At 39.0% G+C, this 24,878-nt stretch overlaps 1 protein-coding gene across 1 annotated transcript in view; it reads right to left on the reverse strand.

The window, feature by feature from the left end:
* Window positions 1-24,878, reverse strand: part of ABCA4 (ATP binding cassette subfamily A member 4) — a 78,065-nt gene that overhangs the window by 49,148 nt on the left and 4,039 nt on the right. Inside the window, exons 3-12 of the mRNA XM_063344488.1 lie at window positions 21,548-21,641; window positions 20,882-21,023; window positions 18,854-18,993; window positions 15,979-16,106; window positions 12,112-12,309; window positions 7,801-7,890; window positions 7,180-7,417; window positions 5,536-5,675; window positions 4,310-4,426; window positions 3,374-3,571 (exon numbers count right to left, since the gene is read on the reverse strand). Coding sequence (XP_063200558.1) covers window positions 3,374-3,571; window positions 4,310-4,426; window positions 5,536-5,675; window positions 7,180-7,417; window positions 7,801-7,890; window positions 12,112-12,309; window positions 15,979-16,106; window positions 18,854-18,993; window positions 20,882-21,023; window positions 21,548-21,641 — 1,485 coding nt within the window. The remainder of the gene's footprint in view (window positions 1-3,373; window positions 3,572-4,309; window positions 4,427-5,535; window positions 5,676-7,179; window positions 7,418-7,800; window positions 7,891-12,111; window positions 12,310-15,978; window positions 16,107-18,853; window positions 18,994-20,881; window positions 21,024-21,547; window positions 21,642-24,878) is intronic.

Here is a 24,878-nt window from a genome sequence, read left to right on the forward strand (position 1 = left end):
CTCAATAATAAATGTAGTTTACCCTTCACAGCAAACTGCCTTCTTCCTTCATCTCTGTCATTATCATGAAAAGTATTATCACACCATATACAAGACACCAAATCATCAAAATCTAAGCCCTTTATATCCCCCATTTAACTGCTACTTAACAGACATTGTAAAACAAAAAGATTGTGAACACTACAAACTCTACTACTAGTTATCTGTAAAATTACAGATTTATGCTTATACATTTAGCTTCCACCATTCAGAATTGGCACGACTTCACCAGAGAGCAGAAGTATTTAACCCCCTGATAGACTGGGAAGGTACTTATTGAATTACCTTTCTACATAAAATTCCAGGAGGCTAACTGGTTTGATCTTATCTTCTTGATCACTTCTTGCAGGTCAATAACCAAAAATTACTCCACATCAAAGTGCTTATACATGCAACTTGTTATTTAATAGGCAGACATCTTAAAAGACTCCTTTATTTAACCTTTCCCTGTGATAAATCATGCTCTGTTTCCTTTAAAACTTGAAGTATCACAGTTTAATGGGATCTATACGAAAATACATTTTTAACTGGCAGCAAAACGAAACAGTGCTTAAATTGACATCTTTTTTATTTTGCAGCTTTACTCTGCCTAGTGTTTTGCAAATGTTCATTCTCCTAGTTTGGTTTACAAAATTAAACAACATAGAATTTCACATAAGAAAGCAAAATAAGTCAGAAAAACTTTCTGGTTTGTATGTCAGAAGAGAAATCAAATTAGACTGATGGCTCAGGTTGTGTTAACTTTTTGGGATATGTTTATCCCACATAGTTAACTGAGTTCTGGAACTCAGTTTAGTTCTTGCCAAAGTGTCAGTGTTCCCACAGCAAAGTCTCGCTGTGTAATTGTGTCTTTGCGGTGTCTGGAGGACTATTTGCTGTTTCTTTGTTATGAGGAATTATTTTCAAGGTACTTGTTGCAGCTGCAGAAGAACTCATGTAGTTTTCCAGGGGTTTCTGTGGATATGGCACTGGCAAAGTATTGACAGACAACTCATCTTGTCTAGATTTTCACTGCAGAACAGACAGTGTCTGGACTAGGCTGAGGAGCAGCAGAGGCTCCTACCCAGGGGTCCAGTCAAGGAAGAAGTGTTCAAAACAGAAACGCAAGTACTTATAGATCTTCTGAGTGAGCAGAATGAAACCAAAGCTTGTATAAGAACATAGGCTAAGACACCAGTGTTGCAATAATTCACACCATTTGAAAGCGAAGAGATTTTATATTGTCATCTACTAGCCAAAAGCTAGAATTTCTTTCTCTTAACATTAATTGCATCCAAAACAAAGGTTGTATGCTCTACATAGACTTTTTTCACTGAATTGCAACATGGCTTGTGCCTTCATAAACCTCACTGTATCAAAATTAATTCATCAACCACTTGGGAAATTTATTTCAGATCTTCTCCCAGTAATTATTTAACAATTTCAAATGGTCCAATGAAGATGGTAAAACCAAAACTAAAATACTAAGAGCAGGTTTGGAAGATAAAACCAGAAAATAGTAAGCATAAAGTGGTGACTAGGTAGTGTTCTCAAACAGTTTAGCTGTTCTGTGGCCTAAGGTAATCAAAGGAAAGAACAGGAAATTCTTGGGGTGGTGAGGATGAGCAGCCACTGCATAATTTGTGGGATTCTCAGCTGCACCACAGCTTGCAGCAGAGATCTGGAGCCTCCAAAGTCAGTTGCTGGCAGCACACCTCTCCTCATCGCATACTATGGTAGGGAGTAGAGTGTCCCTGAAAAGGAGCTATTTGTTCTCATTGTGCTCGGCACAGTGTGAAAACATTCTCAAATTCTAACAACTCAGTGTAAACAGCAGACTTAAAAGAATAAGCTCATTACAAAGAACTTTTAGGACACAAAGATCTATTACCAGGTACAGTAACTGCCCTAATATTGTGGATGTTCCAGCACTGGACTGCTGCAAGCAATGTATTTCACTCAGTTTGAATAAGAAATAATTCTGCTAACATGATGCCAAAAGATCATCAGAAGAATCAGCAGAGCTTTGTGCAAAAGCTTTATTTTTCCCTCCTGTAACAGCTATAGGAAGGCAGATAAATTCTCAGTTCCTGCCTTCTTGCAGGGGATGAATGGTCTTTTAGATTGAACTGGATTGGAATTAGGAGAGCTAGGCTTGGTCCTGTTGCCTACAACTAGTATCAATTTTCTCTGTGAGCTTGAGGCTCATCTTATTTAACCATTAAATAATAACTAAATATTTACTTTTCTTTCAGAGATGCTTGTAAGATGTAATTCATCTCTATAAAGACCCTGACCATAAAGATTACTATTACCACCAACAGTAACAGTTTTATTAAACTCTTGGAGTTAACCTGCAACATTGTAGTGTCCAGCAGTTTTGCCTGGGCTCAGAAATTGGCACTTCATTTATCTAATTTAGAAAGAATCTACCCCATCTCAGGTTCAGTTCCAAACACATCTTTACCTGCAGTCAGAAATATGTCGGATTAAAAAAAAAAAAAAAACCCAAAGAACTCCTGGTGTCACTTACCCAGCTCTGGGAATGAATGGATGCAGCAGTTCGCTTATCCCTCTAAAAAAAAATATGTATAATTTTTTGCACTGGACTTAGTCTGAATCTGATGAACTCATCAGTAAGTTAGATTGCCCCCAGGGTAACCTTTTACTAAAAGTATCTTCCGAAGTATTTTTACAATGGGTTGATATTTTCATCTACATTTTTAGCATTTTTTATTTACGTAATGAAACTTCACCACAATTCCTGTGCTGTGGCTTCTCAAAAAGCCTCAGAGAGCCCCACTAAAAACACAGCACCCTAATAAGGGGGTAACAGATTCTAGGAAAGAGACACAGACACCTTGTCAGAAGTGGCTACAGAAAAAAGTGGAAACTCCCATTGGTTTCATTGGAATTTTGATCAGGTGCTTAAAAACATGAAGAGGGATTTACCAAAGAATTAACTTCTCTGGTCCTGACCTTGCTGAAGTTAGTGGCCTGGCAGTTATTAGTATTTACAAAAAACCTGTTTCCTTGAGGCTTTGCATTCACTTTCTGCCTCTCGGCATCAGTGTCTGTTCTGACATTCAACCAACGTTTTGAATATAGCATCTGGGGATCATCAAATGGAAGGGTTTTAATAATAATAACAATACCAACAACAACAACAATTCATGTTCTTGTACTGTTGTATTATTTTAAAAACATGTTTTTAATACCGAGATTAAATTTGAAACAAATGAAGATGTCTTATAATTTTAACCTTCTTGTCTGTTGCCACAGACCCCAATTACTGCCCACCCTGCTTTAAGATATTCTCTACAAGTATTCCCAGAAGTGGGAGGGTTGACCTTACCTCCAGATACTGACTGAGTAAACGTAGAGCTTGGTCTGCAGCATTGAAGATATTCCGCCAGTCAAAGTCTGCCATTCCTTTCTCCCTGCTCCCTGGAGACCCATTGTGGAGAAAGTTGATTATGTGTTCAGCGGTTAAGCCTTCAGCACCCAACTGGCTGTTCAAGAAGTCCCTCACTGTAGGGTGCTTCAGGGAGTCCTGAGGGAACACATCAGGACAGCTTCACTACAATGACCCTCTTCACATGCTCTGTTTAATGAGAAATGTTTCCATTTCCATAGCTCTTTCTGTGCTATGAAGAGCTACAAAAGGGTATACTAAGCAATTAATTGTATAAATGGCCAATTGCACAACTGAACTGGAGGTGAGACTTGAAGAACAGATGAAAAGAAATTTATCCTTGACTATTTATTGGTTTTTTTCCTTAAAAGCAAGAGGATAAGTGTAATAAATGCCTGATCTAATAGAGAAGAGTGTGGAAAAACAAATCTTTTCTCTAGCATGAACTGCTTTATAAACTTTAACTATGGATATTACTTGCAGCTGATCAAAGTCGGATCAAGGGATGTGGAAATAAAGTTTCCTAAGGGAGTAAATTGCTGGACCAGCAAAAATGCCTATGCAGAAACCAAGAAAATCAAGTTGTCTGTTCTTGAAGGACATTTTGGAGATTCAGGGGAGCAGTAATTGCTGCCTTTATTAAGTCATTAGCCTGATTCTAGAGAGTGTCCAGATCTGAGGTTTTGTCACAGAAACACTGTAATGCATCTAAGACTAAGATCAAACTAGTCCAACAGCCTTAAATGTCATAGATTCCTTGCTGCAAAGGCTGTGCTTCCAGCCAAACCTTCCAAATTAATTGTCTTCTCCCTTAGTAAAAATAAAGGATGGTGAAAGGCTGCTCTTACTGAGGATCCTTGCTAAGTTATAACATACACGGATCATATTCATTTGTAGGCTGTTTTGAAAGAAGTACCACAGCTGAGGTCCTACTTCTTCCCAAGCTTTGGTCAACAATCTGAGGCGTTCAAGTTCCTCAAAAGTGGAGTTCGCCTGAGGAACAAAACAGCAGAAGTGTTAGAAAGCTAAGGAGATAAAACCCCAGAATTTCTGATCCAGCCCTTCAATGACAGTGAAACCTGTAACTTACACATATTGTAGTTTTTAACCTTCAATAATAAACATATTAAAATAGCGGCAATATTAATAATCCTCAGAAAAAGAATTTGTAAAATCCAACTGGAAGCAAAGTCACCTAAGATAAATTTCTGTTGTGTATGTAATGGAAAAAACAAATGCACATTAGCCCCAGTTAACTTCAATTCCTTTAAATAATCAGGGTTTAGCTAGAATGATTTCTTCTTCTCTTTTTCCCCATGACAATTTCTCTCCATTAAGAACTAAAAAGAAAGATGATGATGTGGGCAGATGAAAAAATGGGAAGCCGTTAGACAAGACAGATACTCTCATAGTTAAGATATCTGTTAAGGTTTGAAATGTTGGGCTGCTCTAAGTCTGATGTTTTCCTGTGTGAATTGTGAGCAGCTGTTCTTCTGTGCCTTCCATAGGTGTTGAGAGTAAGTGAATTGCTGGTTATGAGGTGGCCAAAACCTAGGTCATATGTGACCTTGGTTTAACTGCTCAGATTCATTTCACCCAACTTCAGGCATTTAGCTGAAGAGTCCAGGCTCCATCCTATTTTCATGAAGTGAAAATTATTTATAGTTTCAACATACGTAATACTAAACCATGATGTTGCTATTGGTTTGTAATCTCGCAGTGTTAGGTCTCAATAAGCCTATCCAAGCCTCATACCTGTCCCCTTTAAATATTTACTGGCACATGGCTGCTGATCTTCTTACATCTGTAAAATATATATAAACATTACTATTTTCACTAGTGCAAATGTGGAATCATGCCAACAAAAGGCTACTTGATCTGGAAAAAGCATGTAGTGTGGACCAAGATGGGATGAATCAGCGAAGATCTATATCCTGTTTTTTAAACAGTTACTGTCCCTCCTCTGATGATCACCAGAACCAACGGAGTTATAAGAAGAAAGTGTGATGATGTTGAAGTAGCTGGGTGACTGTTTTTCAAAAGATGTTTCTTAGAATGCAATTTTTTAGAAATATACATTTTTGTATTTCAGAACTTCTTACATTTTTTAGGATTTGACGTACAGAAGGTGAATCAGGAGCAAAGAGAATTTTTCCCATCAGCAGGGGCTTCACAGCACTCCAGGCTATTTTGGTTAAAGGGTTCGATTCCAAGTTCTGGATCAATTCATTACAAAAGGGTGCTAAAGACAGAAAGAAAAATAGTCTTTATGAAACCCTACGTTCCACAGGACTTTTCAATAGCAATGTGGACAGTTTAGAGCATTTTGAATCTGAGTGGGTTAAGCACATTCTGCAATGTAGAAGTACAACATCTGAATAAATGGAAAAGAGTAGGTATTGGAGTTGTAAAGTAGACAGCATGGATGTTGGAAGAGCAAACATAAATAAATTTAAGCATTTGAAAGTTGCTGTTATTTATAAGGTATTTCAAATGGAAGGAAACCAGACAGCTCAGATCTCACTGAAGAATTTTGAGCCATAATTGCTTTTCTTCTAATGACTTAGATCCTTTGTATTGTAGTTGATACTGAAACAAAGTTTTTTTTTCTCCTATTAGTGGTTAATTCTTACACAGGATAAACTACTGGATTGGAGATCCATCAGGCTTGGATGTTGAACTCCAGAACAGTTCAGAACTGTATCCTACAATAATTTACTACTAAGAATCTTACTGTAAATATTTCTATCTTACTTCTGCACTATGAATTAATTAGTTTACTTGGATAGCTATTGGATTCAACTATTCTATTCCCTGGCTGAAGAAATGGAGGACTGGGCCCTTTACACGTCTTTTGAAGGTTCAAACATAAGTAGAGCCAAGTATCAACAGGGAACAGTGAAAGTTAGGAGTCTCTCTATGGGCCAAGTGATCACCTGTACTTTGTAGCCATACAACCGTATCTATCATAGCAGAAGGAACAGAGAAATGTACTAGCAGCTCTAGTATGGCTGTTAGTACAGAAAAAAATTCTGGTGGTCTCAATGTAGAGGAAAAACTAAATAGCAAACTGAAGAGGACATAATAAAAAGATAAAATTATGAACGGTAGAAAAGATAAAATTGGTTCCTCTTTGCATTCTCTCCTATTAAAATATCAAGAAGATAAGTGAGGAAAATCAAAGCAACAAAACCTAGTAAATTGAAATGCTTTCTATGTAAGACTTAATTATGCTGTAGAGCATTACTGCTACAAAATTTATGTACTTTTATGCAGGAAGAAAACAGTTGCCATTTATCAAACTGAGTATTATTTAAAAGGAGAGATTTTTAAATTCCTGTGCTCCAGGCCATCAATCAAGTTGAGAGACTTACTTAAAAAAAAAAAAAATTATCTTGGAGAAAAGTAATTCCAGAATGCGTGCGTCACTGTATTTTCCTGAACCTTCTTCAGAAGCATCTAATTCTTCCTGATATCAGTAGCATATGTTGGAAGATAAGATAGAGGGACTGTCTTAATTATGATGATGATGGTGTTTAAGCCTTCATATTGAAAGCAAATGCATATTTCTGTCAGTTCTCAATTCCTGAGCTTCTCTGCTTCCAGCTATGAAGTAAAACCATTTCACTTGTCTCCAGTTTCACGAATAAACTGCTTAAAAACATTATTTTATAAAAGCAACAGTGGTATTCTAACATAAGTGCACCTGTCTACAGTCTCTGTAATGGTTTGATGGAAAAACTTACTGGTTGTATTATCATAAAGATAAGTGGATTTCTTTGTTGAGTCAATCCCAAGGAAAGCTTTGTAGTTATTATCTTCATACCAGTTGAAGGAAAGTACTCTGGATCCACCTCCTTCTGGGTAGCCACAGAAAAGATCAGACAGGGAGCTCACCAAGTGGCCTAAGGATTCTGGCCTTCTGTCTTGTAGAAATGGCTGCAGAACCACCAAAAGGTCCTGAACGCTTGGCTTCCTGGCTAGCTGCATAAGACAAGACTTTGTTAATTGCAGCCCTCGAAGGAGGTAAGTATCTGCTGAGGTCTCAGTTGAGCCCAGACTGGTAAAGTCTGGATGCACTCAGAACCTCACCCTTTTATCTCCTCTGTCCTGGTCACAGGCACCATTTTCAGTTCTTGTTCTCTCATGTCTTTTCTGAAGAAAAGATCATGCTTCATAATTGCCAATCCTTATGCCTACATTTATTTTGTCATGAGAGAAGAATTAATTTCTAAGGAATCAGTTCTTCCCAAACAAGTCTGTTTTCTTTCTGATAAAACAGGTAACTGAAACATAAATAGAATAAAGGAAAAGGAGGACTATGTGCTACCCAGAAAAGTGATGCCATCTATTATTAGACCACTTACCTTTTGCACTGCCTGGGAGACATTAGACAGCACCCTCCCCCAGGCCTTCAGGTCAGCACCTGGTGAGTTTCTGTCCAACACAGTGGGAAGCTGTGAATACATCAGAAATACAGAGTTTTGTATAGTTTCTACATGACAAGACCTATTCCAGTGAGAGAAGAAAATCCAAGTGGCATCTCTTTAGCTTAAATACTTCCAGCTATTTGGAACAGAGTCTTGTAAACAGGGCCACAGATCCAGCAGCCACGTGCAGGCTCACACAGCAGCCTGTGTAATTGTTCATACTAATACGAGGCTCAAACAGTCACAGGCCACTGAAAACGTAGCTTGGGATTTGTTCTGCTTACCTAAGCTCACCATGCCAAAAGGTGCAAGAATGGAGGAGGAATGCAGGAAGTGGGATTTCTGGGAAGCTGCTTCTCACAGAGGCTATTCTTACAGTGACTTGTACAGAGTCTTGGTAACTTCTGAATTTCACAACAGTTGTGATACAGAAGCCCCAATTTGCCATGGAGGTAAATAGCTGGTAGTACTTTACACTTGAAAGATTTCCTGATTTTGGAGACAGTCTAGTCCTCACTGTCTGTCAGATCTGACAGAAACCACTGTCTCTCCAGGCTCCTGCAGACTGGCCAAATGGCCTTTCCAGCAGAAGTTAACACTCTAGCTATCACTGTATCCTTAAGAAACAGGTGACACCACGGCATGCCATCACCCACCACTCTGCTTGCAGCGCTGTGTCCTTCTTAGTCATCTGTCTAAAGAACCACATCTGCGCTTGGAGTTAGCACTCTTGAGGCTTTCTTAGGCATCTATTTCTTCTGGTATTACAATAAAATACAAACGTGGATTTTTAGATAGCTAGACTGTAATATTTATGAAATAAGCCCCTAAAAAGACTTCCCCAAAACTGTGTGGCTATACACCCTGTGGATTCCCTGCCATTCCTTCCAGTCAGTAGGTAGTTAAGAAAGCAGAAGGCAGCTGCACTATGTAGGTACCTGGCAGGGAAACACAAAGGCAAGACTTTTTATGGAAAGCTTATGTGAGCATGTTCTGATCTGTTGCTTGCAATTCAGGCAGGAAGTACACACACTCTGCTTCAAAATACGCTTTTCTTTTGTCCCCTAAGGGGAATCAGTCACTGCAAATATTATACAGGATACTTGGAGCACTTGCCTTAACCTGGCTGTTTCGGAGCTGCGAGCAACAGGTATTATAAAAAATCTGAAGCAAGGCAGAGAAAAGCCTAGGATAAATATGGAATTAAGAACCTCCTTCTTGTATCTAGAGGAAAAGAAAAGAGAAATAGGGGCAAAATTACAAGTGTTTGCCCTGAAATATTATTTCTTGCAGGAAGCATTCAGTATGAGTCGTGTCTTAGTAGAAATGTCCTAAAATGACTGAATTTGTACTCAGCTAGTTCATGTTCTCTAGAAGCGCACATAAGATAGGATCAGCAGACATTGTACAAACTACACTCATCTGACCTAAATATCAGAGCATACAGTTGGCAATGTTTATCGGCCCTAAGCACAGAGGAGGACAAAAGCCAAAAGCTTTTCCCAAAATATTTATCCAACTATTTTCATATTCACTGGAAGTGAATATGGTGTCATGAAAAAAAAGGAAGAGCATAAACACTGAAGAGTTTCTTTCCAACAATAGAAGGCCCAGTTCTGGAATTCACAGTCAGCTGCCCATACTAAAACAAGTTCTACTCAAACAAGGAGCTCTGCAAAAAAAATTCCAGTATGTGATTGGTTATACTGTACACCTGTAGCCTGAAAATCATGAAGCAGAGAGTGATTGACAGTATAAGAGTGCAGAAAATAACCTGGGTCTTGAATACACAGGTGTTTCTACTGTAGAAGTTTTAAAACTAATGTAGAATTTTAAAAAGTCCAACAAAGATTCATTCTGTGTATGTAACTGAGTGTAGATTTACAATCAGTTTGATTAGATATCAAGTGCATGTGATGATACTGATCAAAGCAGCTGTTTCAGCAACACGTGTCTATGCTTAGTGAAGACTCCTTCTCTCCACCCAAAATTGCAATAAGGTATTAAAGAATTTTATTTTAATTTATTTATAAGGTTTAAAGAATTTCAAACAAAGCTTATACAGGCAGGTGCAAGAACAGCAGTGCTCCAGAAAGAGGCTGAGCCAGCTAGACAGAAAAGAAAGCATCTTGTTTTTCTGTTTCTGCTTTGCTGCCAAAAAAGTGAGTTGCTTTAATTTCTGGCAAAAACCCCTAGAGGGTATACATGAGCACATGGAGGATTTGAGTGTATGTTTATGCACAGACATACGTAAATACATTGACTAGAAATTCAACAAGAAACATTAATTTCAAAGTGATGTAGAAGCACATCGTAAAAATACCTGTGGCAAGGAGTGCTTATGCAGAGTCTACCTTTTAGTTTAACAGGAGTAACTGAGATGGATTTTTATTTAAAAGGGGGACTTCTGCCTTGGAAAAAACCACAATATATTAAAATTATTATTTAGTAACTGTAATGATGGGAGTATGAGAAAGCTTCTACCAACTTGAGGTCTCACTGTGTTAGGCATCATGAAAAGATAATCCCTCTTCTCCACTGCTGGATGCACATTGAAATCCACTGGGAATCAGGCTACGGATACCCTTCCAACACACAGACTTCCAATACTCAGGGGAAGTCTTGGCAGACAGATCATGTAGTAACAGATCAGACCGCAAGCCTGCATTTGAACACCCAGTCTTTCACAACTCCAGATTTTGGTTTCAGGTTTATGTTTCTGAACATAATGTTTGTTTAAACACAGACAACTGCTTCATCAAATCTCAATCTTTCCATTTTATTTGATATGGCAGCCAAATCATGATAGGTTAGCAGCTTAATTTTAAAGCTGGGCAGTGCAGCTTATTCACATGAAGTCCTTAAATGCTGAAAACCTATCTTAGAAGTACTGTAGTGTTAATTCTCTGTTACTTCCAGCAAGCATCAGATATATGAAAACATCAGAGTATATTTTTAGAAATGGAAAATAGCAGCTTTCAAAAGTTAGCCACAGATTCTTATCGGGATTGGCAAAATCACATGGGCACAAAGAAGGAATGTCAATGCTACAATAATCAAACTGTAATTAGGCTGGTGTGTCAATTAAAGTTTCTTGCATCCTTTGTTCCCAGTTCTGAGCAAATCAAAGATTAATAAAATCCATGTTAAATTAATCATGATGTTTTTCAGCTGTGGCAGAAAAGTCCGATCAATACTTTCTATATAACTATAGGAGCCGCTCATATATCCTGCCTGCTGTATGCAGCAAACTGCCAAAGTGAGGGTCTCATGACATTAAGTTACAAGGTGAAAACCAGCAAATTAAATTAATTGTTGAAAAATACAAAATCACGATCATGGGAAAAACAAACACAAAAGACGTATGCACAGTGATGGGATTGCTATCATAAGGAAAGAGATCTTGGAGTCGTTATGAAAATTTCTCTGAAAGCATCAGCTCAGTGTGAAGAATACAAATGGAATATTAGAAAAATATTAGGAAAAGAACAGAGAGCAAAAGCAAAAATCCCAAAACTAGTATGCCATTTAATAGATAGAATTAAATATATATTATTATTGTTATTTTAAAATCTATCATAAAATATAAATAATAACAATTAAATACGTATATATATTAATGGCATATTATCTTCACTTGGAACCAAGGTTGCAGTTGTGGTTAATTTAGGGCAAGAAGGTCACAGTAGAAACAGGAACACCACAAAGAAGGGCAATGAAAATGAACAGGTAAGGAAAACCTTTCTATAGAAAGCATGATGAAAGCCAGTACAACTTGTTTGGGTTTTTTATATGGCTATCCCAACTCAAGCTGCATCAGAGCTTTGACTTCAGGGTAAAATTCTGTCATGCCGGATGGAGCAAAGTCAGGATGGGTTGTATGGGGTATTTTCAGAACCCTCAGCAAGGTCCCCGTAGGTCTTGCCACACACTATTTTGCTACACAGACTGGAAAGACCAGATAATACTTCCACACACACGCTGATTTTAAAATTGCAATTGAATCTTTTAGTTCTGTTATCCTGTGAATTTTATCTATGTCATCCCAAAGCATTCTCACAACTGCCTAGTGTTCTGCTGATGGCAGGTTAATGATGACACATCCATAACCTTACATTTGCAGGGGTAAATACACAAAGACCACTTGGAACATTGGTGAGGTATTACGAAGAAAATTCTTGAAGGGCAATGAAATATCAGCCAGAAAAATGACAACATAAAGTAGGATGATTGTGTGTTAATACTTACCAGCTGAAATAGCTTAAAGAAATCAACATTTGCATACAAGGCATCTTCTACTCTCTGTAGGCTTTCCTGGGACAAGGCACACATGGCCTTGTGCACAGCAGGGAGACCTCTTCGGCTGTTGAAGATAATGAAGCGGTCCAGGAGCATCTGACTGCAAGCAATGTCCTTCAGAGTCAAGTTAGGGACACCATAGGCAAACTGCAACCAAAACCAGTGTTTCTTTTACTGTTATGGAACCTTCATACTACTCAGGAACAATTAAAGATTTATCAAAAGAGGACACCTTGGTATTAGCCCCCGCTAATAATTTCATGAATGGCAGAAGCATGTGGTCAGCTGAAGCATTAAATCTTGATCCACCTTCACTTGATGCTATGGCAGATCACTTTGCCTTTAGTTACGTTTTTCCTGTTCTCATTAGTGATTCTTCCTTTTATTGCAAAAGTTCTTGTGAATCTTCTTCCCTTTCTCTCTGTCATCTAAGCACACCTGAGGCCATGCTACCCTATCCTTGTGGTTAAGGACAGATAACTATGGCTTGCTTGAAGATACTTCCCCAGGACCAACTGATTGTGCCACATCACTCTATCTTTCATGTTTAGGCTAGTTACATTTTTGCTGTTAGTTGCTCTAAGAGAAAAAGGCCAGTTCCACTGGTTCTCAAGCTTCATTTCCCTCAAAATTTTATTTCAGTTATGACTATTCCAGCCACTATTCATTGTCACCATACACAGGCATACAGCCAGGCTTTACAAAGCCATTTCACATTAAACCACGCCTATCTATTGATTACCACTTCTAATATAAACATGGAAGAGAAAAAAAAAATATTGTACTTAGCGTTCAACCACTGGGAACAGACCAATTTATAGTTAAACCAATGTAAATGCAGAATAACTCCATAGAAATCAATAGATTTACCTGGGATTTACATTGTTGTAATGGAATACTCTTGGTAGACTATGATTCTGTTCTACTTGCTTTATAACGGGCAGAATCTGCACAGAATATAACTTTCTTTAGAAAAATAATCTGCTGAGCATTCCAGTCTTTAAGACATTTGGATCAAAACAAACACACCACACCTCTACCAGGTCAGACATATAAAGCATTTTTAACACAAGTGGGACAGTGTGGAGAGAGGCAGAATGCAAAAGAGGAAACGCGACTGACAAATACAGTTTGGCTTGCAAATAACCTCCAAATGCCAAACACCCCTGCCCTCCCTCACATTGGAACATTTGAATTGGATTTAACTGACCTGATGTCAGTGAAAGAATTTGCTTATTTGCTCAGTCACTTATGTCCTGAGGATGTGTGTGAAAAGAACAGTGTTTTTTAAGCATATACGCCTGATCTGGCATGGTACTTGTCATAGAACACCAGGTTGAAAGGGACCTCAAGGATCATCTGGTCCAACCTTTCTTGGCAAAAGCATGGTCTAGACAAGATGGCCCAGCACCCTGTTATCCTCCAGTGTGAACTGCAATGAAACTGAGCTGCACAGGGAGGCAACCTGGGAACCTTGTTTTGACTTGTGAAAGGAGGAAACTGTGACATTAACATCACTGAGAAGATTAAACAGAAAAAAAAAAAAAAAAGAGAGGTTATTTACAAACTGTAACTGCATTTCAAGAATGTTCATGAACAGATGGGATTAGAAAAACATCAAACCTCCGCCCTTCCAATTTTTCCGGTAGGGTGGGCTGTTGCCAATCTTTCCTGAACTTCTTATTGTGTTTTAACATCAGTCTCTTATCCTTATCTTAGAATGACTCAAAAAAGCAGGCCCTCAGAGGAAAACTTCAATACTTTTTTTTTTTTTTTTAATCAATGTGTCACTGTTTGGTCAAAGCTGGCAAGATGAAGTCCAAATTATTTTTTCAGCTAGTTGGCTGTTTGATCAGGTTTAGCTTTCAGCTCTGTGTGTCATTTCCTGCACTCCCAGGCGGCTCAGACCTAGATCTGCAGCCAGCTGTTGGCAACGGTCAGGCTCTTGTAAACAAGTTGCTTTCAGGCTGATCAGCCCTGTGCCATCAGAGCCAGAGGGAGAGGGTACAGTGACATGCAAGCAAACGGAGGGTAGAGCAGCATGAAGAACTAAAGATGAACTATCATGGTTAAAGATTCAGATGACCACAGATCTGGGTTCTAGTCATGGCTCTGCAACTGGTACCTCAACCAACCTTAAGTCCAGCCCAAGTAACTTGCTTATCAAGGTCTATAGGAATCAAGCAATTTATCTCCCATAGGGGATCAAGTGTTCAATTCCTATTGAAAATAATTTTCTTGTGGTCTTTTGAGAATTATGAGATTATTTTTTTCTACATCAGTTGCTCTTGGAGGAAGTATTCACAGCACTTTCTTTCCTCATAGCTGTAAAATCAGCTCTCATGAGATGATCTTGTATCCCTGTGATTACTGCTAACAAGAAAACTTTACAGAGGACAACAAAAGTGGTATTTAACACCAGATCTCCTCCAGCTTCTTCTCTAACTGATCAGATTTCTTTATTTTTCAGCATAAAGAGAACTACATCTCTTTCTACATCAGCACAAAAAAATACAGCAGAAAGCCAGCATGTTCCAGCAGGTTTCAAACATACTTTCAGTGATAGTATTGAAAACTTCAGTCCTGCATACATTGGAAGGCAGAGTTTTTAACAGCAGATGAATGAATGCTACTGGGGAGCTAATAGAGACTAACGCAGCAGCACACAGTTCTGGAGCACCAGACCTCTGACAAAGAGGTTAGGGATGAAAAGAGAAAGAGAAGCCCCGCAGGATATCTGTATATATTCTTCTTGTCACAGGCAGCAAGGAAGCAAATTTTCACCATCTCAGCTGATTAGAGAGGTGTGAAAATAAGTAGGATGTCTCAATTAATGCTGGCTTTGGTATGGTCTTGTGACATTGCTTCATGACAAAGTGAGGAGAGGGGAGGGCTTCTCCTGGTACTAATCAAGAATACAGCAGATAAGTAATCTGGCTACTCATCACACCAGCTGGAACCTGTGGTGCACAAAAGGAACTGCATGCAAGTTCATTAATGCCCTCCCTCTTTCTGGCCACACACAGTTCCAGCACTTATGTTTTATGTGGCAGTGAAAAAGAGGAATTGTGTCTTTCAGCCTGAATTATTCACTTGCTTCCACCCACACACTAAGGCACTGTAGAAATTGTTCCAGAGTTCTGATTCAGCAACATTCATTCATTAATACAGCATTCCTTGTGTAGCTCCCAGCCACCACCAGTACATGCAGAGGCAGCCTGGACTTGGTCAAACAGTTCTCTGCTTAGCTTCTTCAGGAGGGATTTGAGCTGCAGTTTTCAACTCTGAATTTTCTAAGCCAATCTATTATTCAATCAGAATCTAAGAAAATAGGTCTGCTTCTCCACTCCTACTTATTCATGTGAGATAATGCCGTAAAGCCACCATATTACTCTGCTGACATTGGGGCAGAGAATTTAAACATTAAGAACCTCAAATAGTTCTCTGCTGCTATTCATCAGGACTGCTGTCTCAGAAGGATGCACAGCTGCCTTATGCTTTTGAGCAAAGTCTTTCGTCATGGGGATGGATGCATTGGTTGGCAGTATCGTTTCTTGATACTCGTTATTTGGAAGCAACAACAGCATCGAACCAAATATCTATATTTAATGCATACTCAAAATGTTTTTTTAAAGACAAACCAAACAACTCTTGCTCTAGATTCACAAAAAACAAAGGGAGATGTTATACAAACCACCTATGAGGCAGCAGGTATTCTGGGCACGAGGCCCTCACGCTGAGGCTACTTTGTATATACAGCTCAAGAGATTGCATTCCACACAGATAACAGCTTGGTAGCTGTTATACTCTACCCACCTGTTCAGGGCGTACTTGAGCATTAATAAGCTGGAAAACAACAATATCTGGGAGGCCAGCATCTTCCAGCAAGAAGGAAGTGAGGGTCTCCCCATCTTTCAAAATGTCTAGAATTCGTATTCCTCTTCCTGGATGAAGAAAGGAGTGCAGAGATCAGTGAGACACCAAAGAAGTTAAAGAAAAACTCATACCCTGGCTTAAACCTGCAAAAAGTATATGCTTTGGCCCATATATTTAGTAGTAACTAATGTGGTCCAAAAATACGTTTAAACTTCAAAATCATTTTAATCCTTTGTTGGGGAATGATCATCAGAAAATGCTGAGTCTTCTGACTCTGCATATCTGATCTCTCAAAGGTGTTTCAGACTAGAACATCAGGAATGGAAGTACTGAAGCATCCCTGACTGCATTTGAAAGCGTCTGCCTTTTTTTCTGAGGTAATGCTTTATTTCAAATGCTCAGATTCAAGTGTGCTACTGTTGTTAGTGTCCTTTCTTCTGGCCTTGTGTAAAATAAGTTCAGCCAACCTTTTACATTTACGCTAATTTATCACTTGCTGTCGACTAATCTTAGCTAGTTAATCTTATTCTATAGTACTGAAAAAATGACCTCTTAAAAATCTTACACAATAAAAAAACCCAAAAACTTATTTTCTTTGGACAAGCACAAATTGTTTGTAGTTCAATAGTCATATTAAACTAGATTACCAACTATTAAACTAAAAACTGGCAAGCCTTCAGGCAAACCAATGAGGCTACCCACTGTTAAATTAAACACACATAAGAGGCCACTAAATTTCCTTAATCCCACCTATAACAATATTCAAAATACTGTTGCTATTAAAGTCAAACAGTACCAATCTTTAACTTGTCTCTGTTTTAAAATCAGTACCAGTGTGAATTCTGCCTCAGTATGGTCCAAGTGAAAGCTTGAAGAGTGAATGATGCTCATGTCCGTTGAATACTACAGCCTTTATTAAAGGTAGTTCACATAGCATCAGACTTCCGTAAAGAATGCTTGAAAAAGCACTAGTTCTCACAGTCTTTAGGACAGGCAATTGAAACTGACAGGAGCAGCATGTATCATACTGACATGGGGAATGTAGCTTTAGATATCTCCACATAAACATGCACAAATTTGCTGCTGAGTGCCTCCATTCTGTGAGTTAAGTAGAGTCTTATCGGAGTTTGACAATTAACTTCCACAATTCCATCTGCAATAAGCATATTCTGTCCTAGGGCCGCAGGGCCTGAGCAAAACTTCTTCAGTTGCTCCTCCATGGATTTATTCAGAAGTAAACACTGAAAACGATAGTAGGGGCCTGTCCCTGATTCTCACTGATGTCTTTCCTGGCACCCAGGCATCGTGGAGGAAAAAGCACGCTACAGGAACACATCTCATCAAATGTGCCAGTGCAAGAGGGGAACGGGACAAGGAAGGAGGAATCAAGAGGTAGATCTGGTTTAAGGAATCAATAAAGAGAGCAGTCTCGATTCTGTCATGTGTTAAGTTCTCATTGCTGAACTTTGCAGCTATAACAAGATAACTTAAATAGGTGATTCTGCAATACCTTTTTCTGTATGGAAAAGATGGCAATTCACATAGTATTAGTTTATCTCCAGAACTGACTTTGTTTTATGAAACAGGAGATTCCAATTTTTATATATTTATTTTTTAAAGTAACACACATTAAAAAACCCCACAGATTCTGAAAGGCCATTAACATTGTATTTCACAGGGCTGGGGAGAAAACTACTCTATTTATCAGCTGCTGAGTAAAGTTGATATGGGATGCAAAGGCAACTTCCCAAAACACGGGGCACAGTCCCTTAGCAATATGTTGCAAACCCACAGCACGTCATGCTTTTCCTCACCTCTGAATAGGCGGGTTTGCTTTCTATAACTGGGTACAAACCCCAGCTCAGATTATACTCAAGTTCTTGTTTGCATTCTGGGGCATTTTGATTGTCTCACTGTTATTTACAATGAGATAGTCCCTTTTTTCTTCCAGTTAGAAACCTCTGGTAAGATAGCGAGGCATGTGTATCAGATGGTTTATACACATCTTATTAAAAATATATGGAGTGACTATTTGATTTTAATAAGAATATTGTTCCTGTAGCAAAGGACTTGAAAATGCGACAGATCAATTCTCGAAGCCAGTCCATTTTTGTGCCTTTAGTTTTAGGAGTATCTTTTGAAATTCTGTACTTAGAGCCCAAATATTAAATTAAAATTTTATTATTAGTCCATTTCCTATTTTTCCCCAGGATTGTGTTTTAAGTTTGGCAGGTTGTTTTGAGTAAAAGTTAATGGAGTAATATAATTTGCAGTCCTGTTTATAAGAAGTGTGCAACACCTTCTCTCTAAACCTATCTTCAAAACAAGAAGAAATTGTTTCCTTCTTCACTATTCCAAATCTATTTCAGCTAATGCTTGAACCAAAGTATCTCTAAGCTCTTCTCTAGGTTGTGCTCCTAGTATATATTCATATATAGCTTTCCATTTCTCTGCATATTCCAGTGATGTTTTTTTACTGCTTCTGCCTCTACGCTAATAATAATGAAATCTCTTAATCCACGCGTTTTACTTTGGGTGGTGAGATATTCATGTTTCTGTGTTTTGAGTTTTGTCTACTGTTATTTAAGGAAGATGGTTGTAGAATGGAGCTGATTGACTCTCTCCTTTCTCTCAAATAAAAGGTGTTTGTTACAATATTGGACAAGTTTTAACTTACCCTATCTAACAGTACACAGAGTAACAGCCACATGTGAAATACATTATTATAATAATATTGTCAGTCTGCAGAGTAGCTGCTAGTCAGCTCTCAGAAGGAAAAATTCAATAATCTGAAGGATTCAGACAAAACAATTACCTGCAATTCTTTCAGGATTAGTTCTCATTGTTTCCATAAACTGAGTCATAACGATCAGTTCTTCCCAGATTCTGCCAAGGTCATGGATTTCAGGGGCTTCCAGTAAGAGCTCCTGAGCATCTTTATATACCCTTGCCAGGCTGAAAGAAGAAATAGTGAACCAACAATAATTTAAGCCTGGTGACTCCTGAGAACATTTCACATAAAAAAAAAAAAAGCAAAATTGACTTTCTCTCTGTTAGGGATGAGGAAAAAATAAATTTTGTCCTTGGTCTTGAAATGCAAATCTCAGTTTTGTGGTGACAACAGAGTAGTTGCAGGTGGTGCGGGATTCAGATTTGGAAGTCTATAGAAGCTTTAAGAGGGCTATTGGTGTTGCAGAAGGCTGGCCTCATAGGCTTTCTTAATTAGCCATGCTGATCTTGCTGGGGAGACAGGACCTTCCCCAGAGAGAATTCACGTCACAGCTATGGTGCAGATGTTCTCTGGTTCTGGCCCAGGTTCACCTCCAGCAGTCAGATGGGGCCCTCTGGGCACATGCAGCCCTGCTCAGCCAGGTCAGTGACACGAAATCACTCAGACACAGAATCCTCCTCCCCCTCCCAGCTCAGTCCCCTCCAACGTAAAGGCAGCATTTAGGGTCCCTTCAAAACATTTCTTCTAGGAGAGGCAGAAAAGCAGGTGTGACAAACTGTCACAGGCAGCTCTTCACCTACTGGTTCTGTGTTAGAACATGCAGTTCAAGCAAGGATGCAATCAGGTCCTGCATTTATAAACAAGCATGAAAAAATTCTTATTAGCAGCAGGAGAGGCCATTACATTTCTTTAATGGTGTTATGTTTTTCCATACATGGAATGGTATATCTCAATCCTCATGACTTATTTTAACTTACAGGAAACAGCAAACAGGAAGGACTAAATTCTTTCAGAAAACACAATGTATTTGCTTCCTCTGTGATGCACTGAATTTACTCTGACTCACAAAGGGACAGTTTGCTCTGTAATAGGCAACCTAGAAAAGCCGGTACGTGTAGAAAACAGAACCCTTTAGCTTCACTGTGTGATTAACTGTACCCACCAAAAAAAGTCCAGCTGACTATTTTAAATCCTGTTCACCAGGAACAAAAGGTCAAATGCTAAGTTAACTCCAAGCTACAGACTAGAACTTTAACGGCCTTGACATTGTTAGCTCATGGATTTTAATCATTGGATGCTCAAAAGTGGACTATATGCAAAGGGAGATTTGAAGCATTTTTTATAGCTATTCTAACAGGTTATTACTCTGAGAATCTTTGTCCACTCTGCTGTCTTCCGTGACTCAGCTACAACAAACAATGCAATCAAGCACTCCCACAGCCCTTTTTCACTAAGAGTCTGGAAATCTTCCATCCTCCTGTTTCATTAATAAGCTTAGTATCTGAAGGTTACTATGCTGATTAAAGTCTCAAGTATGTAGCCAAAACAGGTGCTACATAGGAAGTGGCAGTGCAGATTTTCTTTTGCAGCTACTTCATCAGAGCTCTCATTCAGAATGGACAACTCAAACGATGAGAAAAGAAAGCTTAGGGGTTTCATACTCTTATATCAAAAACATTTGTCCTGAGACATTCACTAAGCAGTAGGCAGCAGAAAACATTGATTTTATTAAGTGAACACATGTTCCCTAGAGACTAGTACAATTGAACTCTTTTGAGAAGGGCCCAAACCTACCATCACAAGCTCTGCTTCAACTTTGCTGACTACTGTTGAAATGAAGCAGATGTGCTAGAAGTGAAAATTCTTGTCTTCCAGTATTTGCACCCCAGTGTCATCTCACCTTTCCCTTTTCATTCACATCACAGAATGATTCTTTAAAATATCCCTCAGTGCACTGTAGGACCTTTCTAAGCAGGCTGAGGATACTCCATCCTTTCTCCCTGCATCACTCATGCCCATGAATGCTCAACAGGCGCCAAGAGCAGGCTATCAGTAATTGCCCAGCAGGGCTGTATTACTGCAACCCAGTCTCACGCATGTAGCTCTGCTTACATGGAGTTGTTGTAGTTGGACACAAGACCTGGACCCTCTCCATGGGTTGGGCTGCGGAAACAGGGGTTGTTCATGTTACAGAAGATGCCATGTAACCACGGCAGTGTTCCTGCTGATGGCATTGCCTTGTTTGGGAAGTGACCTAGAGTACAGAAATACAAAATATAAATGATTATGTGTCTTTTCTAATCTAGCCTGTCTGAATCTACGTAGCATGACGGATTGCCTCACTACAGAAGGAATGTGATGGAAACCATATAGTTTCCTCTTTTACTAAGAAAAAAAAAAAGGCACTGATATAAACAATATGGCTATTTTCAACTGAAATAAATTCTGAGCTAACTTTAAAAAAAAAAAAGTAGCGAGGTAGTACTTTCTCAGTAACAGAAATACAGAAACCATCAACTTGACAGAATCTTGAGACCTCATGTAAGTTTGAGCACAAAGCATCTCACAGGAAAACTAAAGCTTTTGTTTGTATTTTTTCCTCTTTTCACTGGTAATTTTTACAGTGTATGGCTATACATAACCAAACTACTGAAGAAATCTGTTCTTTTGCTACTGGAGAATAATACTCAGTAAATAGGTCCCAGTATCTCTGTCTGAGAACTTCTAGCCATTACCTAGCACAAGCCAGAGAGGTAAAAAAATCTTAAATGTTCTTACATTCATGTTGGCGATACAGTGGATTAGCTTTCCTCAGCCAGACAAGGGCAAGAAATAGCGAAAGAGGCCATACAAGCTCCACCAAAAAACGAAGCTGAAAAAAAAAAAGAAAAAATCAATTAAAAATACATTTTACAGATGAACCATGTATAGAGTCACTAAGTGACTAGAGGACTGAGGACCCCTCTCACAGCAGCAATGCTCAGTGCAGTATGTGCCCATGGTTATCCCTTCCCCGTTTCACCACTTGGGAATGGACACCCAGAAATAGCAAAGATTTCATCAGAGCCTCATGAAGCATCACTGTCAACTCAGAGGCTTCTCCACCTCTTCCAAAGAAATGTTTAAGCATCCTGACTGAAGTAAAAAGAGGCGAGAGGTAGCACTAAACTATCAGACCAGATGTAAGTCTAAATATTTTTTATACAAAGTGGATGAGACTATAACAACACAGGAAAAAGGATTAGATGCAAGAGAGAAAAAGTGTGGGGTTCTTTTAATCCACGCTTTTGCAATGCTGGGCTCATTAGCAGGATTGCCAGTGCACTGTGCTTACCCAAAGGTAAAAGACTTTAGCATAAATTTACATTCTTTGATCTTTACTTTTGCGTCTTTTTATCATCATTCATTTCAACATTATTAATTTTCTAATACAGGTAGAAATGTATGCATTAAGATCAAACACCTTATTCAATAACATAGAAGACTCCATCAAAGGCCACTTTATTGCCCAGATCTTTCAATGCACTTAGAACAGTCACCAGCTCCCAGCCACGACAGAAAAATCAAGGGCGCTGCTTTACCACAGAGCAACATCCTGCCTGGTTTTCAGTCTGTTCCTCCACTCCTGTGTTTCAGTTTGCTTTACTGCCTCTGTGTATTTTGGCAGTGGTTTGAAACTACAACCCTTTGATCCTGTGACACAGGCTTTTGTGCTCTGAGGACCAGCTATGAGATTTTTGTGTCCAGCCACGTGGCGCTTTTTTTCTCCTCCCTACAAGAGCCAGGACAAACTCTCTCCAGAACCGGGGTTGTAGCACATGCACAGGAAAGCCCTCCCTGCCCCTTTCCTTTGCTCCCACCTCCCTGACCAGGCACCAAATACGTAACAATAATGTGTACAGCAGCAGAGCCAGAGACAAGATGGGTCACATGTGGACGGTTTTTTTTGCAAACTGAGCCATGCAGGGCAAAAGATATCCCACAGCATAATTAAGAACAGGTTTTTGGAACTACCCTGTCTTTTCCACTATAACTTTGTTTAATAGCTTTAGTTAAACGCAGCTTATGCTTACAGCAAAAGGGTAGAAGCTTTTCACCAGGCAACCATTTCCTATTTCACACTTTTTCTCTTAGGCTTTCTTTTTTAAAATAGAACAACAACAGCCCCCGCCCCGCCCCCCCCGCCCCTCCCCACAAGTTATGCATGCCTGATATTTTTAAAGCCAGAGAAAATCTTACCAGTAGCAAAGTGCTGATGACACAATTGTTAGAGAAGGGAACCTGCCACTGTACAGCTCTTCTTGACAGCTGTTGTGCACAGCTCACAATACAGCATTACAGACCCTTCTCAGCAGGGGGCCGAAGGTCTGACTAACACCATTGCCATCCATTTGATAAGATGTTTGGGACAAGCACTACACACCCATAAACTCAGAGGGGTTAAGATCTGGGGAGACTCCTTGGTTGTCACCTTTGCTGCGGAGTTAATCTGGGTTATTGCTCAGACTTCATTCCCAGGAAACAGAAAATCCTCAGGCTTGCATTCGGTAATTCCTTTCTGTCTGAGCTAACTCCTTTGGAAGGGATTGAAGGCTAAAGCACAAGAGAAGCTTGCTTTCAAGCTGGTACACAATATGTCGTGTGATGAGGACGGACCGAGTACTGTTAGCCCTTTGATTCTTTCCTGTGATCCTTTTCCTGAGGATACACAGGTGTCTCAGAACTCACTAGGAAGGATCAGAGAGCAAGCCTTAAGCATGCAGAACCACAAGACAAACAGCCAGAAATCCCAGCAACATGCACAGAGAAATGTAATATTCAGACGGAGCTGTAACAGACCAAGCACAGTGATACGACCGTATAAATCTGACAAGTTTAAATTGACTGTGAATCAAGTGTTAATTCTGTAATGAAGACTTCCCTCTTGTGAATTAGATTAGACCAAATGATGGACTTGAGTAGAAGATTGGATATGCCTCCATTTATGGCACTGCATGATGGTTAACAAAAACCAGGCTGATTTTCCTAAAACACATTTTACAGCTACTTTTGACATTATGGATTTTTGTTCTGGCTACCTTGTTTCTCTGTGTGGACAAATAAGCAGGCAGGTTTATATACTTAGAAAAGGAAATGATTTTTTTACTGACTCAGTTATAAAATGTTTCACTCTTCAGAGTGGAGAAAGTATTTATCTGTTGCAGATTAAATCACTGTGCTTACAAGCTAGAAGGGGGTATCTGTCAACGCCAGGAAACAGCAAGTTAGCATTTTTGAAAATTCTACAGGACAAAATAAACAGGAAAAAATAAACAAACAAACAAGAAAAAATAAACAAGAATTCCTGAAACCCAACTAGGCACTTTGGGTCACATACCTGGGCAGATTTGCCCAAATAAAACAGTATTTCATAGATTGAAAATACTGAAGAATCACATAAAGATCCACTTGCTAAAAATTAGAAAGCAGTGGTTTCCAATTCTCTCAGTACGCACACTTGAAGATCATAAAGATGTAGATTTTCTGGGGTTTTTTTGTTTTCTTTTTCTTTTTTTCTGAATTTGAGAACCAAACTACTACAGCTCCTTGACAATCAGTAACCAAAGTCCAGCTTCAAAAAGGGGTCCTTATATTTGGTGTAATTTATCTCAAGTATGGATTGGTGACTTTCGTACTGTATTAAATCATGAGCTGGCAATGCATCAGCTCTTGGTAGCAATGTAGACTGTGGGAGAAATTCTGCTGGGAAGCTATGAAAGAAGACACATTCAATTTGTCTATGAAGAAAATCAAGAAATCCATTGATCCTGAAAATTTCAGTACATGAGTCATTCCTAATGACTAAAATCAGGTCAGCATAGGTAAGCATTTAAACTCATTCCATGGATAAGTTTGACCCTATTGATCTCTTCTTATGGCAAAATTGTTTGCATGACTGTTACAGCCTCACAGATGCCCTAATGTACTTTTAAATTAATTTTAAACAGGTAGTCTATAGGACCTCAAAGGGACTTCCTTTGCCTGGAAACCAGGCAAAGGGACTTCCTTTGCTGGACAGAAGTAGTTGCCATCAGGTTACCAAGACCCTAGTTTGAGGTTTGGTTTGACT

The sequence above is a fragment of the Chroicocephalus ridibundus genome, chromosome 8 (genome assembly GCF_963924245.1).
Source record: "Chroicocephalus ridibundus chromosome 8, bChrRid1.1, whole genome shotgun sequence".
Lineage (NCBI taxonomy): Eukaryota > Metazoa > Chordata > Aves > Charadriiformes > Laridae > Chroicocephalus > Chroicocephalus ridibundus.